The sequence below is a fragment of the Selaginella moellendorffii genome, unplaced genomic scaffold (genome assembly GCF_000143415.4).
Source record: "Selaginella moellendorffii unplaced genomic scaffold, v1.0 SELMOscaffold_44, whole genome shotgun sequence".
Classification (NCBI taxonomy): domain Eukaryota; kingdom Viridiplantae; phylum Streptophyta; class Lycopodiopsida; order Selaginellales; family Selaginellaceae; genus Selaginella; species Selaginella moellendorffii.
This window is the reverse complement of record NW_003314305.1, coordinates 119,271-136,817: the sequence shown is the minus strand read 5'-3', so window position 1 is coordinate 136,817 and position 17,547 is coordinate 119,271. Positions and strand designations below refer to the sequence as shown.

Below are 17,547 nucleotides of genomic sequence, written 5' to 3'. Positions count from 1 at the left end.
GGTGCAGTATTTGATGTTGGTTTGGCTAGTCCTTGTCAATGAGTTACTTGGGAGAATCTTTTGGTCATGTCAAAGCAAAGCCTAGTAAACACCTTGGATGAGAAGCAGCAGCCGGGGATTGGCGATGGCACCACATTCTCTCTGGAGTTCTTCGTCTTGACTTTCGTAAAGCTCATGAGCCAGAGATTTGTCCCTTGATCCCCATCCTAGTTTCCAGCCTCCTCGGTGTGAAAGTTCTCGTGTTTTGCTCCATATTTTGGTGTACATTCTAAGATGATGTTTAAAGTGGACCTCAACACAAACTCTTGCAGGGGATTTAGAATGCATCACACGGCGCCTGAGAAGAAACGCATTCATCCAAATACCTATATGATGATGGCTCAGGAAGCCTACGAAGAGAGGCAGCAATACTTACGGCTGATTTCTCGAAGTCGTTCGCGAACAGTAGCACTATTTCCATGGTCCAGACCAAGTCGTTTATGAAGCATGCCACTGTGTTTATGTTGATGTCACCAACCCCAAGCGCCTCCCAGTCATCTTTGTTGAGGAATTCCCCAGCCAGGCCCGGGGCTTGCTCCTTAGTACTCACAGCGATCACCGTCTCTAACGACCCAGCATATCCTCGCAGCTTATCCACAGTAGCACCAGGTAGAAACAACCCCACCTTTTTCATGATCCCAATGCCCCGGAGATCCACTACAACACATCTCCTGATCCCCTGCAGCACCGCCTCACCCAACTCAAGTATGGCATCTTTTTCCTTGAGCCTCGTATTGGAGCTGGCTGCATTTGTCACAAACTCGTGTGGCAAAATCTCCAGCGGGAAGTTGTTGCAAACATCGCGCTCAAGGTTCCATTGCAATGCCTTGTACTTGAGTGCCTTTGAAGGAACCGAGAGTAGCACACAATTTGTAGGAACCCTGTTATGCCAGATGTCCAAACATTCCTCAGATGATCTTGCGCAATCTATCTCCTTGTTACGCCACGCGTGCATAAACTCCTTATATTCCTTGGATAATTTTGCACGATCTATCTCTCGATCTTCATCGCTGATCACCACCGAGTCCATCTTGTATCTGATACCAAGCTCGAAAGTAGAAAGGCAGCCGGTGGCCTCGATGCTCTCAATCTGGCACGGCATGAGCTCAGTCACGGACGGTGGCATGTCCGGGTCGTAGTCTAAGTCAGGGCGGCTATACGGGCAGCTCCAGTAGGAGCCATTGCAATGCTTGCGCTGGTGAATGGTGCATTTGGTACCTCGGTGAGCCAACGCAAGCAGGGCCCCAAATTCTTTCATCAACCAACCATGGCTGCCGATGCTGTAATAGGAACTGTCAAAAAGAATGAGGGATGTGTTGATCTTGTCATAGTGCAAGACAAGTCGCGGTGCAGGTTGAGTAGTTGTTAATGATCCATGGCCACTGCACAAGCTCCTCTGGAAAAACTGACGAGCCGCAGCTGTTCTAGAAAATGCGATCGTTTTGGGATGCCTCTCAACCGTAAAGCTTCTTACCTGACCGCCACATCTCCTCCCCTGGCTAGGGTTTATAGCGGATCCCTGCAGGATATTTCCTGAAGTTGCTATTTTGGTGCTCGATAGCTAAACAGAGCGGAAGAATGAAATATATTCAAGATGTAGCTCATTAAGATGATTGGTTCTGGTTCCAGGAACCAAATCCAAAGTGCAGCCAGTACAAACGTCATAGTTGAGATGTTTGACCGTTATCAATTTTGAAAATTGTTAATCGCGTCTTTGCAAATTGGCCAAAGTTTTGCCACTGGTGTCAACCCATCCTTTTGGAGGAGGACAAGCCGGTTCCACAAGAGCTTAAACATCCTAATCCCTTGCCTTGTACATGGGCATATCTCTCATGAAAAAGTTGACCTGGAATTTCATGATATCTGGAATGCTCAACATCAAAGGCGAGCAGAAGGATTAGTATACCTCCTTATTGTGAGAATAAACGCGCAAGTTCGGCGACACATAGCACCTTTAACTTTGTTCGAGATCTCGAGACTCCAATGCTCAAAACGTTAACGTCCTTCTCTCTGAAAATTTTCCGCAAGAAGAAGCACTTGATCGTCGAGTGTATACCGCTCCACACTCTTGTCAAATGCTTTCACGGACATAATCTCCCTTATCATTGATCTCCAGGCGCCAATTAACGTTCAACCTACATTTTTCTGACTTCCATGATTCCCATACGTCTCTTAAAGCAGAGTGCGCGAGACTGCTCAATAGATGACCGACTGGTATTCCCTACTTATGTGTATATATTCCCTTGACCCATAGACTAAAAGTCTTGAGGTGTCAGCACCTAGGCAAGCGAAAATGACATAGTTATTGAGACATTAGGATCTGGTGAGTATTCTTAGTGCCTAGGCAAGCGAAAATGACAAAGTTTGCGACATTCTACGGCCAACAGAATCTTTACCATTGACATGATTTGACTTTTATTGAGATGGATGGATGTTCTTGGATTTACCTTTCTTTAGTGGCCTGAGAGTTTCATCTCCTGGAAAGAAACTCTTTTGTGGAACTGGATATTTGCCACAGTTGTCGACCCATCCTTGTGGAGGAGGACAAGCCGGTTCCACAGCTTTTCTTAACTCATAGAGCTCACTTTGGGTATACCTTAGGACGTGGTACCCTCGTTTCTCACTGGATTCAATAGATTTCTTGAGCAATCTCACCAATTGCCACTTCCAGCCGCTGTCAAATTCGAGCCCAAAAATCCTAAAGTAAACGTCCCAATCCCTTGCCTTGTACACCTCTTTCATCAATTGCATCAGCTTCTTGGTCATGGCTTCGGATGGAAACCCATATCTCTGGTCAAACTCCTCCGTTGACCTTGTCATCTTGAAAAAGTTGACCTGGAACAGGATCAGTCTCATGGATGTCTTGCAAGCTTGGAATGTTTGCCTGATTCGCAGCTCAGAGGGATAGTTCTCCGGCTCAATGTACGCCAGATGTGGGAAGTCTTTCAGGCACCATAGCACCCTTCTGGTAAGGGATTCGCCCAGAAACATCTTGGAGACCTGTGGCTTTTCTTTGTCTTTGGGTTGCCATTCAACATCCTTAGTAACTAGCAAGTAAGTGAGGAACTCCCCAAGGTCTGGGACTGCATTCTTTCCCCGGAGTTCTATGTTGTCAATGAAATCTTGAACTTTGTGTTGTATAAGGTTTGCCAACTCTTGGTCGTCCCTCACCAGCTTAGAAAACAAGTGATAGAGAAGGCAATATCCCTCCAGGGCAAACTCTGATGCCTTCATAAGCTGGTGGCTGAATCCACTACTCTTCAAGAAAGCTGCCTTGTGCCGATCACAAGACTGCACAAGCCTGAGCACCATCAAGTTCATCATCACTGGAAGAGTTTCAAGCACGACTTGAGGGCTCCATGTTTTGACATGCACCAGGTTCATAAGCGAGCTCTGCATTAAACCCTTAGCACGCTTGAAGTGCTCATCATCTAAGGCGAGCGGAAGGAAATACTGGAAGCTCACTCCGAGAAGGCTCTTGTTGTGAGAATAAACGCTGAAAGACTCGTGAGAGAGCACGTCCAGCGACACAACTGTCGGCTTTAACTTGTTCAAGCTGTCGAGGTTGACTCCAATGCCCAAGACGACGTCTTTCTCTCTGAAAGTTTTCCGCAAGAAGAAGCACTTGAGCCGCCTTTCAAGAAGTCGAGTGTATATCTCCACACTCTTGTCAAACGCTTTTACGGACATAATCTCCCGGTCATCGAGCTTGTCAATGATCTCCAGGCGGCAATCAACGTTCAACCTCTCACACATCATATCTACGACATTTTTTAACGCTGGCTTTCCATGCTGCTTTCGTTTTGGCCGCGCCAAAGCCTCCAACGGCAAAACATCCTCATCACCATCAACATCTAACCCCAAAACCCCAAACAAGTTTGTGTCCTCCTCCTTCTTTTCTATCTCCTTGCACTTGATAACTGCCGTATCCACTGCCGAGAAACTCACATTGAATCCACACTTTGGACACTGGTAACGTTCTACACGCGGTTTCAAGCCTCGGGGACCTAAACACATCTTCGAGTAAGACTGTAGATTCACGTTGCCGCCACCATGTGACTGCTCAATATTGTCGCTTGAGAAGAGGCTCAAGAGCTGAAGAAAGACATAGCCGAGCAAGTAGCCTGGAGTATAACCCCCGAAAAACTGGTGATCGAGAATATCGCAGCAGATCCTAGACCCCATGACGTTTGGGTGAGGCACCGGTGTCTGGATGGTTACCTTTGGGGGATCCGTTGGATACATTGCCGGTATCTTGACATCCAGGTGGAGCTTCAAGCCCTGATAAGGGCCGCAAAGAGGTGACAAAACCAAGCACATCCGCTGCATGTCTTGCTCGTCCACAACAACGTCAATGCCCTTCAATGGCTCCTTGGCCAGATCCTTGAGATCACGGTGTAGCCGGACTTTCCATGGCGGCGTTGCCATGGTTAGGGTTTGATAAGGTTTAGGGTGTGGGGTTTATCATATCCAAAGGTTTGATATGAATATAAACTTTAAGATGAAATCATCCCTATGCCTTGCCTTTGTAGCTCAGTGGTAGAGCGCCAGTCTTGTAAACTGGAGGTCCAGAGTTCGATCCTCTGCGGAGGCAATTTTTATCGCATTTTATTTAGACTTTCCCGCCAATCCACGTGTCAAGCAAAGAGCATTCCTAAATTTTTTATCCTTGGGCCCTTATAAAAGAAGAGCGCAGTGGATCAGAAAATTAGGGTTCTTGGGCGGCATTGTGGGGCGGATTTTTGGATTCCCAGAGATGATGCGTCGGGCGATCAATCGGGGCAACAGCGCCGCTGTGCCGGCCACTGTAGCGGCATCGGCAACATTTGTGAGTAATCCAATCCCTCCTCTCGGGCTCTCTCTCTCTCTCGATCTTGTGCTTCTCTGCTAGCAAATTGGGGGGATTATGCCTGGAATCGCTGCATGCCGGGGCTGGATTTGTTTGCCCGGAGAAATCAGACTGTCCGTTTTGCCCCCTCTATATGCAGATGTGCTCCAGATTTCGCTATGGCGCATTGTGGTTGAGTGACCTTGGATGGGTACGACCCCCTTGCATTGCATGGCCTCCCACCAAAGCGTGTTTGCCTGGTCAATTCTCCTAGATCTCTCTTGTTCTTCCTTTCTTGCCTCTCTAAACCCGATCTTCTTTTTCTTAGATGAGGTTCTTCAAGCCGTGCGCCGCGTCTAGCGCCCAGCAAGCGGCGGGCAGCACTCCAAGCTCCTCGGACAAGGAGCCATCGTCGAGAGAGGGCTTCGTGCACACCCCATCGCTGGAGAAGGAGATGAAGACCAAGGACATCTTCAATGCCGCCAAGCGCAAGGAAGCGGAGGCCGCCGCCGCCGCCGCCGCCGAGAAGAGCAAGGAACGAGCCGGCGCTGCGGCCTATGGTACTGCGCAGCACAAGTAGGAGGATTGGGCGTCGCTCTGGCGCACAGTCCCACAGGTTTGGAGTGATTTCCTTCGCTCGTTTGATATCGACGAAAACAGGTAGAACTCTAGTACTGCTCTCTTTCTTTCTAGGTGGTGGTGGTGGAATCATTTAGGTGGTGAAGCTCAGCTCAGCTCACCGCAAGGATCGTCTCTCTCGATCGATCTCTGCGAGCTAGAGAGGCACAAGAAAAGAGAAAAACTTAAAGAGAGTGGATTTGTATATGTATAGCTCCTGTTTTTGGGACTTGGGATCAATCAATCAGTAGACTTTGGTGGATGATGAACTTTTCTTTCTACAGTCGTATCGTACTACATCAAGATCGAATCTAGCTATAGCAACACTCTATTATTTGATCCAGCTATGAAAGTTTCGGTATCTATCACTCACGGATCACGCACTACAGGGGCTTTTGCTCGCTCTCTCTCCAGCGTTGTCAATCAGTGTGTCTGGAATGGAGGCATCAATAATGTCGTGTCGTGTGGATGTGGACATGCGCAGATTTACATGATTGATTGACTGGCTCTTGCGATTAGAAAAATCAAGGACGAGAATGAATTTTTTTTCTTTTGTTTCACAAGCTCGAGGCTCTTCTCTCTCGTTCAGTCTATTTACATGTTGGCCAGAAGAACAAGAAGACCAGCGTGCTCGCTTTCCACGGCAATGCTCGCTACCTTTCTCGCGCGCTCCACATCGTTATGGACTTTGCAAGCGCTGAGGAGCGACACCCACGCAACCACGCATGGCTCGAATGGCATCGTTTTCACCACCTCCTCCGCCTCGTCCACCAGCCCGGCTCGTCCCAGCAGATCGATCACGCACAGGAAGTGATCCGCGGTTGGAGTCGCGAAGTAGTCCCCCGCGATGGAGACGAAGAGCAAAAGTCCTGTTTGGAAGATCCCACCGTGGCTGCAAGCTGCGAGAACGACGATGAAAGTCACTGCGTCGGGACGGAAGCCTTCGTGATCCATCTTCCCGAACAGCTCCAGCGCCTGGAGCTCGTCCCCGGCGCCCGCGTACGCCGCAAGCATTGCGTTCCACGACACGACGTTCTTGTTGGCCATGGCGTCGAAGAGCGCTTGAGCTTCTCCCAGGCTCCCGCAAGATCCATACATGTTGATGAGCGAGTTCCACACCACGGGGTCTCTCGCCACATCGCTGCTGCTCGACACCTCCTCGTGCAAATGCCGGCCCTCTCGTAGCGACGAGGAGCTCGCGCACGCGTCGATCACGCACGCGAAAGTTATCTCGTCGGGACGAGCGCCTTCCAGGTCCATCCTGAGGAACAGCCTCACCGCCTCTTTCTCTTGCTGTTCTTGCTGCGAGTAGCCAGTGATGACCGTGTTCCACGACACAGTGTTCCTGGAAGGCATTCTCTCGAACAGAGCTCGGGCTTCCTCCATGTCTCCGGCCTGGGCATACGCGGTTACCACAGCGTTCCACGAAGCGGTACTCTTTACCGGCATTCGATCGAACAGGACCCTTGCTTCTGTCAGGTTCCCGTTTTGAGCGTAGCCGGCGATCATCGCGTTCCACGACACGACGTTCCTGTGAGGCATACTATCGAACAATTCCCTCCCTTTGTTCAGCTGTCCGTCTTGGGCATAGGCCGTGAGCATTGCAGTCCAAGATACTACATCTCGCTGTTGCATCTGATTGAAGAGATCCATTGCCTCTTTCAGCTGGCCTGCGCTCGCGTACGCGACCACCATCGTCGTCCAGGTCGCGGAATCCTTTTTCGCCATGCTATCAAACAGTGCTCTCGCTTCTCTCAAGTTTCCATGTTGGGCATATGCTGCAACCATTGCATTCCACGACACGATGTTTCTATCGGGCATTATCTCGAAATGTAGTCTCGCATTATCAATCTCACCAGCTTGTATGTATGCTTTCAGCATCGCTGTCCACGAAACAACGTTCTTCCGCGGCATACTTGCAAACACGGCCTTTGTCTCACCAAGATCACCCCTCGAGGCATATGCGGAGAGAATGGTAGTCCACGAAACTACGTCCGGCGTGGGCATGCTCTTGAACATTACGTGAGCTTGATCCATATCCCCGGCTTCACAGTAAGCGGCGAGCATTGTGTTCCAAGTCACAAGGTTCGGGCATGGCATCGCCTCAAACAATGTCCGAGCATCCTCCAGATGCCCGTTCTTGGCATATGCTGCGATCATGGCATTCCAAGAGACAGCAGTGGGTCTTGGCATAGCGTCGAAGATCACTTTGGCGTCGCTAGCTTGACCATTCCGCGCATACGCAGTGATCATTGCATTCCAGGACACGGCGTTCTTCTCGGGCATGAAATCAAAGAGCCGCCGCGCTTCGCCCAAATGCCCGTTCTGGGCATATGCGGCAATGAGGATGTTCCAAGAGAAGAGATTCGGCGCCGCGATGGAATCAAAGGCGCGGCGTGCCTCCTCCACGCTGCCGCATTTTCCGTACATGTCCACCACCAGATTGGAGACGTAGCGGTCCGAGAAGTGGCCGTTGTCGATAACATGGGCGTGGATCCGGCGGCCCTCGACGAGATCTCTGGTCTCGCCGCATCGCTTGAGCCGCGACGCATACACATCTTGCTGCTCCACCGAGATCGCGGTGGACATCCACCATAAACCAGACCTAGATCCAATCCAACGGCGCCCATTGGCGCGCCAGCAAAGCTATGAATTCTATTGGGTATAAATTGCGAATCGCGACGCTGTGAAGAACAGGCCAAAGCCGACCGGAATCGCCAAAGCTCTTGCCTAAAGCTGCAAAACAAAGCCACAAAACTACAAGCAAGAGGGCAGTATATATCGCCACCTCCGCGGCATCTCTGAATCATGTCGATGGCACGGAGGAGGCTGCTCCTTCTCGTCGTGCTATTCTCAGTCTTCCTCTTGCAGCTCTTGCATTTGGCCGAATCCAATCACAAGCACGGCCACGGTCGAAGAGGATGTGGGAAGAAATGCAAATCCACGGCCAGCTGCAAGAAGGGGCTCGTGTGCTTACAAGGTGAATGCAAGGATGATCCAGACAAGGAGACCAACATCTGCAACAAGAACAAGAACAAGAAGAAGAAGCAGCCCAAGAATCCATCAGATCCTCCTTCTTCTCCCCCGGAGATCGAAGCCCCGCCGCCGCCACTCGAGCCAGCTCCTGGCCAAGGGCAGTGCCGAGCCTCGGGATTCCTCCATGCTCCAAAGAACTCCAAGGGATGCAAGGATTGCTGCCAGGTCGGGAAGTCCTACCCGCAGTTCAAGTGCTCGCCTCCGGTGACAAAGTTCACGAAGGCGATTCTCACCGTGAACGATTTCCAGCCGGGAGGGGACGGCGGCGGCGCCTCCGAGTGTGATTCCAAGTTCCACTCCAACAAAGACTTGGTGGTGGCGCTCTCCACCGGATGGTTTGCCAAGGGGAAGCGTTGTGGGCGATTTGTGATCATCCATGCGCCCAACGGCAAGAGCGTCCGGGCGAGAGTGGTGGACGAGTGTGACTCTCTTCGTGGCTGCGACGCCGAGCATGGATTCTATCCGCCATGCCAGCCCAATCTGGTGGATGGATCGCCCGCAGTTTGGCGCGCGCTGGGGGTCTCGAAAAATAGCGATAAGTTTGGCTGGATGGACATTACTTGGTCGGATGCGCAGGGCGCCTCGGATTAAAATTCTGTCCTTCGCGAACAATAGAATAATACAACTCAATTATAATATAATTGATTTTATTAATATTTACTAGTCTTTAGAGCAATGCAATGGCCACCATTTTTATAGCAGCAGCACAAGCTGATCGTCTAAAGAGTTTTCTAAGAAATCTAACCAATATCTGCTTGTGGAGCTTTGATCTTCCCATGCCCCAATTTTATTCTCACACTTCTGTGTGATTTTTACGACTTTACCTCACTTTTTTTGCTTGGTGTTGGCTGCTTGTAGTTGTCTCTTTTAAAGCATGGAGAGATCCTTCCCTTCTTCCTGGAAACCTTAGCTTTCTTCTTACCTTTTCTTTGTTACCAGCCTAGGACTTGGTAACTGTGTTTTTACCCTCTAGCTTCACCCAAAGTCAAACCACTGCCCAAGTGTGACCTGTGTGGAGTCCCTTTCCTCGCTCGTTGCCGGCCAGGGAAAATCCCCTCCGTCCACGTCACCACCTGAGGCGGTGTGGACGGGCAGATCCCCACCAGGCCCAACCGCTGTTGGAACACTTCTCCATCTCCATGCTCTTCTTCCTCGGACTCCTTTTCCTCCATAACGTTTTCCGTTTTCTCTCCTCGATCGGTCGCCTCCTCTACTGGCAGATCAGCTGGAGCGCTGGGCGCATTGTTTGGCGTAGCGATCTTCTCCTGATCGCCGGGCGTGGGCGTGGCTAGCAGTTCCTGGTGCTGCTGGGATTGGATTTGCTGCGTGTCCAGCTTGAGCTTCTTCCTGGATCTAGATCTCTTGTGAGACACGCCGTCTTCCGGGTAGACCCGGTGGTTGCCATTGCCGACTTGGGGCTTTGGCTGGACCATGAAAGTGAGATCGTTGTGCTTGCTGATGCCTTGGAGCTGCACAGTGAGATCGAAGAAGAAGAAGAGTTTTGGAAAGAATTTGGTGTTGGGCTGCCTACCTTGCATCCCAGCGAGCAGTAGCGGAAGCTCTCGTTGAGGCTCCTCTCGCAAATCTCGCAAGTCTTGGTGACGCCCTTGGCGAGCTTGGTCTGGGGCCTGCCGTTGAGGAACACCACCCGGGCGCTGTTGATGATGTAGGATTGAATGCCGCTCAAGTCGAGCACCTTTTGGATCTCTGACACGCGAATCACGTCGTGGTAGGACGATCGACGAATCTGTACATAGAAAGAAACCCACTGTCAGGCATTATATACAAGGCTTCCCTTGAACTCTCTCGATCAATGTCCACCATATCCATATCGGGCAATTGCCCACCTCGGGTAGCCGATCACTTTCGTCTCGGACACCCGAACAACCACAGAAGTTTCTTTTCATCGCTTTTGCGTACCTGCACGACGTGGTGATTCTTGTGGCAGAATGTACAGCCAAAACAGAGTGGCTCGTCCATGCAATCCAGGCAGTAGAGGTTGCATTCGATTCGAGCGGCGCTGGTGGACGCGGCGGCCTCGCCAGCGGCCGGGGACGAGGTGGGGGAGCTGTGATTGTTGCAGGGCTCGAAGAACTTGGCGGAGATGAGGGGCTTGAGCCAAGGGGGGCAAATTGGATAGCTCTTGTGCTGGGCCACCTGGAAATTGGGCAAGAAATTCGATCAATTCCCTCCAGGCATTGGCTCCACAGAGTTGAAATTCATAGAATTCATCGCAATCAGGATGCATGGTCACACTCCAAGCACACACCAACTGCAATTGAACCGATCAATCATGCAAAGAAGAAGAATTTACCATTCTCTTCCTCTCCAGGCTCTGTAGTGTCGAATTCCGGTAAGAATTGCTCGAGCCCGCAAGAGGGCTGGGCCGAGATACAATGCCGTCACTACTCACCAATTGTCACGGCCCAGATGCATTGCGCAATGGAGCATCGCCGTGCGAATCAAGAGCACGAAATGCAAGTCTTGCGGTGCAAGAAATTCCTTACGATTTGTTTACAGCGAAAGCGGCCCGGGAACGAAGCAATCACACTTATCAGTGGCTCGCACTCCAATTCATTCACACAGCGCTCGGCATGGAATGGGAAATTCGGGGCGACAAGCCATGGAAATCGGTCTGGGCGAGAGGAAGAGAAAAGGTTTGATGAAGCAAAGGTGTTTAAAAAGAGCTCCAGAGACGGTCGCGGCATCTCCGATAAACCAACGGCCCCGATGCGTCGGGATCCAACGGCGGGAGATGTGCCTAGATTTTACAGTATGACATGGGGGGCGTGCTGACGTGGGCCAGTCACGCGTGCGCATTATGGACTCAAATAATTGGCCGAGCGATTTAATATCTCACGGTTTTACCCATGGCTATGAATTTAATCAAAGATATATCTGTGGTTTAGTGGCCCCGCAAAGGTTGTAGTCTTGCTCTTGTTGTGCACATTACATGGAGAATTTGGGGGGAATTTTTTCTGGATAGGTGTAACTTTGGTTTGGTCGTGCTCGTAGCTAGGCCGGTTGGATTCGTGAAAGAGGACTTTATTTTAATTTTTTTCTAGACGTATATACCACCTTATTATCAACAAAGTTGGGTTAATTAGATGCAATGAAATTAAGCTTTACCAAGATTTTTTAGCTACGAGGAAGAAAAGCTTGGCTTTCACCACCCTCTAAGTGACTGGTGCGATGTTGAATTTCTTGTAGCGAATAAGATCTGCCTAAGAAGATTCCCAGCTGATTTGGTTTGCGACTTGTTTAAACTTTAGCTAATCCGGGGTCCCCTCCCCCCACCACCAGTGTATAATCTTTTCTTTGACGATCTATGTGCTCCATGATTGCTCCTGGGATCCAAGAACAAAACCAAAGAGGAGCGAGCATTTCCTCTTCCTTGACTGGATCCTCAAACAAAAGTTGCCACTGCTGCCTGTGATGTGCTTCACGTTTCTTTGCCTGTTCACCAGTTTAAAGCATTGTATCTGTGTGAGTTTTTGGTGAAAAAAACTGACCGGACGGATACGATTCCAACTTGGCCCAGCGCAGCAATATAAAATCAAAGAATATTTCAGACCTGCAACGTCACCCAAAGCGAAAATCAAAAGCTTGGGTTAGTTGATTCCCAAAGAAGAAGTAGCCATCCCTTTCAAGTGGACTAACTCACTCCGCCACTAACTCTCACACTTTGCGCTGAGCTGAGCCGAGCCGAGCTCTCGAGAGGGAGAGCTTTTGTGTGGTAGCATATCCACCAACTAGAGGCATAAACAAGATGGGAGGAATCAAAAGCTTTGTCATACGGAAAGGCAGCCGTACCTCTGAAAGGAGCGATGAGCGAGCAAAGCACGCTTAGTGTACACTTGTCTCTCGCTCCTCTCGTCGAGCGAGCACTCGCGAGCTGACTGATTGATTGAGGCCCCGGGATGGAAATGAGCTGCTGCGTGATCTCGTTGATCTCGTTGGGTGGAGATTCTTGTGAGAGAAACAAAAGGTTGTTCCATCGGGCCAAGGGCGGGTGGCGGTTGCTATAGTTTGATCCCAACACGACAAAGCGCCACCTCCGAAAGCAAGCCAAACCGACTGTGCTGTGCTTGGAAAGCGTTGTCCCTCGAGCCACCTACAAGCGTACAGCGTTAATATATACGTTTCCTCGGAATTCCTCTGTGCCCCACCTTTGCAAAGCCAGAAGAAGTATAGCGAGCCAGGCCCACGACTTGTTAACATCAGCCTCCACAAACCAACACAGCGGCCTCGCCCTCTCAAGCATATCTTGTGATAATGCTTCGCAGTGGTCGAGAGAAATCGAGTTCGTGACAAAGAAAAGCGGAAGGGATTGACCATCCTCTTTCCTCCTCCTCCTCCTCTTCCTCCTTTTCTCGACCACTAGTGGGTTTTTGATGATCCACTACATATGGTTTTGACGTTGGCTCCACACGAAGAAAGTTAGAGAAGACAAAAGGGAATGACGCTATACTAGAATACGTACACATCACGTAGTGATCTCAGTTTTCCATTTTTGTAACACAGTGATCTGAGTGGCCCCTGTACCTGTTCGAGCACGCAAAAAAGAGTATTGTTACGCTTAGAAGACTAGATACAGAATCTCGTACCTTGCAAAAGAGTGCAATGCACACACTGAAATCTGCGTGAGATGCCCCTCGACATTCATATCCTCTCCTTGGTAAATACTGTGACAACGTGATCTGGAAAAGTCAGCTCTATCTCGTCACTAGCATCAACTCAAAACAATGTCAACACTGAGAGCAAGGGAATCAACTGCTTCTTTGAAAAATTCAAGCACTATCAGGGATCGAATCACCACCTTGCACTTCTGGAAAAGCCTCTATCCGCAGGACCTGGAACACAGCCCTTCAAAGTTGTCAAGTATCACTGTCTTTCACCGCACCTCTACTGAGGTAAAAAGCATGCCTTGTGAGTGAGAGAGAGAGAGAGGGAGTACGACGGCATCATCCATATCGTACCTCCGAGGCGAAACAAACACGCAAAGGAAAGACCTTATTCACCGGATTTTTCTTTCGCAATGCACGATGAAAGAAACTCTCCTCTGACACGTAACACATCTTCGGGTATTTTTTCCTGATCCTGTGCAACTTAAACACTGGGAAGTTAGTGCAAAGCCACCGGCTGGATCAGGGATGGGCTCGCAAGGAAAACAGAGGCACCAAATCCATGGAGGAGCATCGCAAGGAACTTTCCAACCTCGCTGCGATTACGAGAGAGCTAGATAGATAGTAATTCCAATCAAGTAGCTAAGAACATTGGCAAGAAAATAGCGTTATGGAGGTTGATAAAGTGGAAGTCAAGCTGAATTGGAACGATTGACATGCAATCACAAGGTACTTTGCCACTTTGCCACAGGGATTGGGCATGAGAGCGTGTTCTTTAGCTCTTGGGAAATCTGGTCTCAGCACTGGAAGCCGGGGTTTATCCATGACTACTGCTTTTGGAAAGAAGCTGACAACGCTGGATGATTTCGGGTGCACTCTAGATAACAGAGACAATTTCCGGCTGAAGTTTCCATTCAGCTCAAATGTTCAACCAGAGCGAGTGGGATTTATATGAACTTCAACAGCATACTTTTGGATCTCATTAGAAGGAACCATATTAATGTCGAAATTGAGTTGCTTGTAAATCCCAACTTTACAAAGAATGTAAAATGAAGTCTGTGTGAGTTACCGCAATAGTTCTTGCTCAATACTGTGATCTGGGTAAGCTGTATCTCATCACTAGCATCAACATAGAACAGTGTAACTCAACTAGAATCACCATTTCGCACTAGACAAGCGTCTCTCCGCAGAACCTGGAACACAGTCCTTCAAGTATCACTGTCTTGCAAGAAAAAGTATACCTTGTGTGTGAGAGCGAGTGGGAGAGGGACAACAGCATCGTCCATCTCGTACCTCAAAGGCGAAACAAACACGCAAAGGAAAGACCTTATTCACCACATTTTACTTTTGCAATGCTCGATGAAATGAACTCTCCTACGACACGTAAAACTTCTTCGGGTGTCTCTTCGTGAGGCAAGTGTCCGCACTCTTTGATCTTGTGAAACGTAGACTTGGGAAACACTTTGGCGAGCTTTTCTGCGTTCCAAGCAGGGACCAAACGATCTGTGTCTCCCGTTACTATCAGAACTGACGGGCGAGAAAACCAATTACGGCATGGATCGTTTTAAACAAGAAATATACGTACCTGGACATGAGATTTCTTCAATCTTCTCGGCTAGTTTCCTTCCCTTTTTGTCTCTGGTTGACAACATGGCTATAACGTACTCTAGCAACGCTTGGTCCCAGTTCCTACATCCCAAGGGCTATAGAAACAATCCTATGATTAAAGTGTTTCCTGAAACATTTGGTGACTCACCTTGGTGTAGCCTTGAATGATAGAGTTATCAACCATCTGTGGATTGTACCAAGCAAAACGCACTGCCTCCCTCGAGTATCTATCCATTATCTGCTGTATCTGTTTCGAAACGAAAGCACATGAGTTAGAAGGATGAATGTAATCGTAGTTTGAAATGGTAAACCATCCAGATAGCAGCCTTTGATCTGAGTGCCGCGGCTAAAACTCCCGCGAAGATGTTGGCCACCAGTTCTTTCAAACTTTGAGTGAAGCGCTTTAGCTTGGAGTAAAGCTCGAGAGCAACAGCACGCAGTCCCAGAAAGAGACTGGTGACGAGCTTGACAAGCAAGCGAGCACGAGACAGGGGATTCGGTTCCAGATGCTCTTCTTTCCGAGTTTCTCGTCGTTGTCGTCGTCGCAGTTTCCCCATGAAAGGCGCAGCTATGGCAGGAGCTAGCATCACAATCCCGGCAATTCGCTCTGGAGCTTTAAAGTACGTATCGGCAGCGACAATGCATCCAGCAGAGTGCCTGCATAGATGGAATCAGCACTTTTCTTCTCGCAAGAAAAGAAAAGAAAAAAGAGAGAAGAACGTACCCGACCAATATCACTTTGTCTGCCCCTAGAAAATCAATGAAAGCCGCGGTGATAGATGCCGAGAAATCCAGACTATACGGGTTCTCTTTCGCGGCACTTGGTTGAATCCTAGGCCGGGAAGTTAGTCCAAAGCCTGGCCGATCAAACGCCACCACGGTTGATGCTAACACCTTGGCCAAGGGCTGCATCAGACGCTCCCACGAAAAAATCGAGGCACCAAATCCATGGAGGAGTATCGCAGGGAACTCTCCAGCCTCGCCAGCGCTGCGACCACGCGAGAGCTAGATCGATAGTTATTCCCATTGTCATCAAATCAAGTAGCGAGAAGAAAATACCTGATGTTTCCTGGGGATCCATCCCTGGCGATGATCTTGTAGTGCACCTGGACTCCATTGTACTCCGCGAATCGGCTGCTAGGATCTGCTAGAAGCCATGGCTCCATGAGCACAGCCTGATCCACACCCGCGATACTCCTCGATCGCTTCTTGCGCTCCCACAATTCATCGCCTGGATCTGCCGCGGCGGACGACAAGGAGCACCTGGCGATCCAAGCGCCACGCCAGCGCGCGGCGCCTTGGAGCTGGAGATTTTGAAAGCGAGGAAGCGCAATGCAATGGAGGAAGAGCGCCATAGCTGGGATGAAAATATTTTAGGGTTCTTGCGCAGGAGAAGTGATGAATGGAGGTGGAGCGGCGATTCTTCCAGCGATGGCTGGTATCCTGGATGTGGCCGCGAGAAGGGGCGTGAGCCTGGAGCTCAAGAAGCTCGGCCCATTCTTCACGGTGATAGCATCCAACAGCAAAGATCAAGCGCTGCTGGGCGAGGCGAGAGGGGTGATCAGGCCATGGATAGACGGCATGGTTCTCCATCTGGATTCCATCCGGATGACAAGAGCCTCCAAGATCAAACAAGACAAGCCTCTCTTCGGTGTGGCACTCCTGATTGGAGCAGCGGCGATTCGCCATGGCTACGATTGTGGCTGCTCCAGGGCCGAGCTCCTGGCCATCAACGACAGTGATTTGTACCACTCCAAGGTGAGATTGAGCGCTCTTCTCTCTGGTTGATGATCGATGGTAATACATTCTTCTTTCTCTTGCTACGCAGCTGCGGAGGTACTACCAGAGGGTTGGATTCGAGGCAGTGTATGAAGTTAGTGGAGAATCGCTGCGGGATTTGCCACACATGCTCGTGTGGGGAGGGATTGGGACTCGCATGGATGCAAGCATTCACCACCTGCTAGTCAAGTGGTCAAAGGTGTTTCACTCAGGTGGTCAAATGCCTTTGACCCAGAGTTCAAAAGCTCTTTTAAGCGCTAGGTTGGATCAGAATATTCGCAGCTGAGTTTGGTTTTTGATTGCGTAGTATGTAGGGATTTACAACGAGCCGATGGGTCCAGAGTAGAAATGGATGTCTTTAGGACGCAGGCAAAACGTCTTTGGGACAACATGCTTCTTTGGCTGGCCAAGTCTCTTACTAAAGCAGAGATCCAAGTTTTAATTGACCAAGCCAAGAGCTCTCTATTGGCTTTGAGAGGCAAGGTGGAAATACCTCTCATTATATTGGATGAGGCACAGGTGATAGAACTTCCAAATGAAAACTTCGAATCGATAAGGCCCTTTGCTGTGGCAGTTCTGGACGGACTCTATGCTGATGATTTGAGCAGCAAACATAAGGTCGTGTTTTCGGGAACAGGGTTTACTCTGCAGTTTAATCGCGTGGCTTGCTCGGTGGTGGTGGGAGGATGATATTTTCACACAGTCCCTTGAATGGCAGAAGACATGGCGAGTTATGCAGAAGCTGTGCGACAGTAACTGAAGATGTTCGTAACATCTCTTTTTTATTTTGATTAACAAATAAAGATATCAAGTCTGGCCGGCCGGGAGACCGAAACCCCGAGGGTTTCGGCATCAACTCGGAGTGTGGACCTCGTCATCAAGGAGGACAACTAGGAATATGAATAGATGGCCAGAGCCCAGATGCACCAACACGAATGCCAGCCTACATGGGGAACTCAATAGACGATTAGGCCAAGACGTGTATCTTTCATCTTCTGGACAGAACCACGCGCT

The 17,547-nt window shown here is 49.6% G+C and overlaps 7 protein-coding genes and 1 non-coding gene across 8 annotated transcripts; 4 read left to right on the top strand and 4 right to left on the bottom strand.

Annotated features, from left to right (window-relative positions):
• Nucleotides 1-2,454: 2,454 nt before the first annotated feature.
• Nucleotides 2,455-4,467, bottom strand: LOC9647848. Its single transcript, XM_024685226.1, has one exon. The coding sequence runs from the start codon at nt 4,465-4,467 to the stop codon at nt 2,455-2,457; it is 2,013 nt and encodes a 670-aa protein (XP_024540994.1).
• Nucleotides 4,468-4,561: 94 nt separating this feature from the next.
• Nucleotides 4,562-4,633, top strand: TRNAT-UGU. Its single transcript has one exon. It is a non-coding gene; the product is annotated as a tRNA-Thr (tRNA).
• A 115-nt stretch (nt 4,634-4,748) lies between these two features.
• On the top strand, nt 4,749-5,747 carry LOC9647847. Its single transcript, XM_024685394.1, has 2 exons — nt 4,749-4,867; nt 5,196-5,747. Exons 1-2 carry the CDS (start codon nt 4,796-4,798, stop codon nt 5,445-5,447), a joined length of 324 nt encoding a protein of 107 aa, XP_024541162.1. The 5' UTR covers nt 4,749-4,795; the 3' UTR covers nt 5,448-5,747.
• Nucleotides 5,748-5,804: 57 nt separating this feature from the next.
• On the bottom strand, nt 5,805-8,079 carry LOC112349995 (pentatricopeptide repeat-containing protein At4g02750-like). The gene has a single exon (XM_024685393.1). The coding sequence runs from the start codon at nt 8,072-8,074 to the stop codon at nt 6,080-6,082; it is 1,995 nt and encodes a 664-aa protein (XP_024541161.1). The 5' UTR covers nt 8,075-8,079; the 3' UTR covers nt 5,805-6,079.
• A 214-nt stretch (nt 8,080-8,293) lies between these two features.
• Nucleotides 8,294-9,112, top strand: LOC9647471 (putative ripening-related protein 1). The gene has a single exon (XM_002980309.2). The coding sequence runs from the start codon at nt 8,294-8,296 to the stop codon at nt 9,110-9,112; it is 819 nt and encodes a 272-aa protein (XP_002980355.2).
• A 50-nt stretch (nt 9,113-9,162) lies between these two features.
• Nucleotides 9,163-11,174, bottom strand: LOC9647470. Its single transcript, XM_002980141.2, has 4 exons — nt 10,836-11,174; nt 10,442-10,678; nt 10,053-10,268; nt 9,163-9,990 (listed from the first exon to the last, which is right to left on the bottom strand). Exons 1-4 carry the CDS (start codon nt 10,836-10,838, stop codon nt 9,484-9,486), a joined length of 963 nt encoding a protein of 320 aa, XP_002980187.2. The 5' UTR covers nt 10,839-11,174; the 3' UTR covers nt 9,163-9,483.
• Nucleotides 11,175-14,454: 3,280 nt separating this feature from the next.
• LOC9647846 (proline iminopeptidase) lies at nt 14,455-16,131 on the bottom strand. The gene is made up of 6 exons (XM_002980140.2): nt 15,814-16,131; nt 15,479-15,742; nt 15,066-15,411; nt 14,903-15,001; nt 14,732-14,849; nt 14,455-14,673 (listed from the first exon to the last, which is right to left on the bottom strand). The coding sequence occupies exons 1-6, from the start codon at nt 16,107-16,109 to the stop codon at nt 14,474-14,476; spliced, it is 1,323 nt and encodes a 440-aa protein (XP_002980186.2). The 5' UTR covers nt 16,110-16,131; the 3' UTR covers nt 14,455-14,473.
• Nucleotides 16,126-16,956, top strand: LOC9647845. Its single transcript, XM_002980308.2, has 2 exons — nt 16,126-16,512; nt 16,583-16,956. The coding sequence occupies exons 1-2, from the start codon at nt 16,153-16,155 to the stop codon at nt 16,817-16,819; spliced, it is 597 nt and encodes a 198-aa protein (XP_002980354.1). The 5' UTR covers nt 16,126-16,152; the 3' UTR covers nt 16,820-16,956.
• Nucleotides 16,957-17,547: the final 591 nt, after the last annotated feature.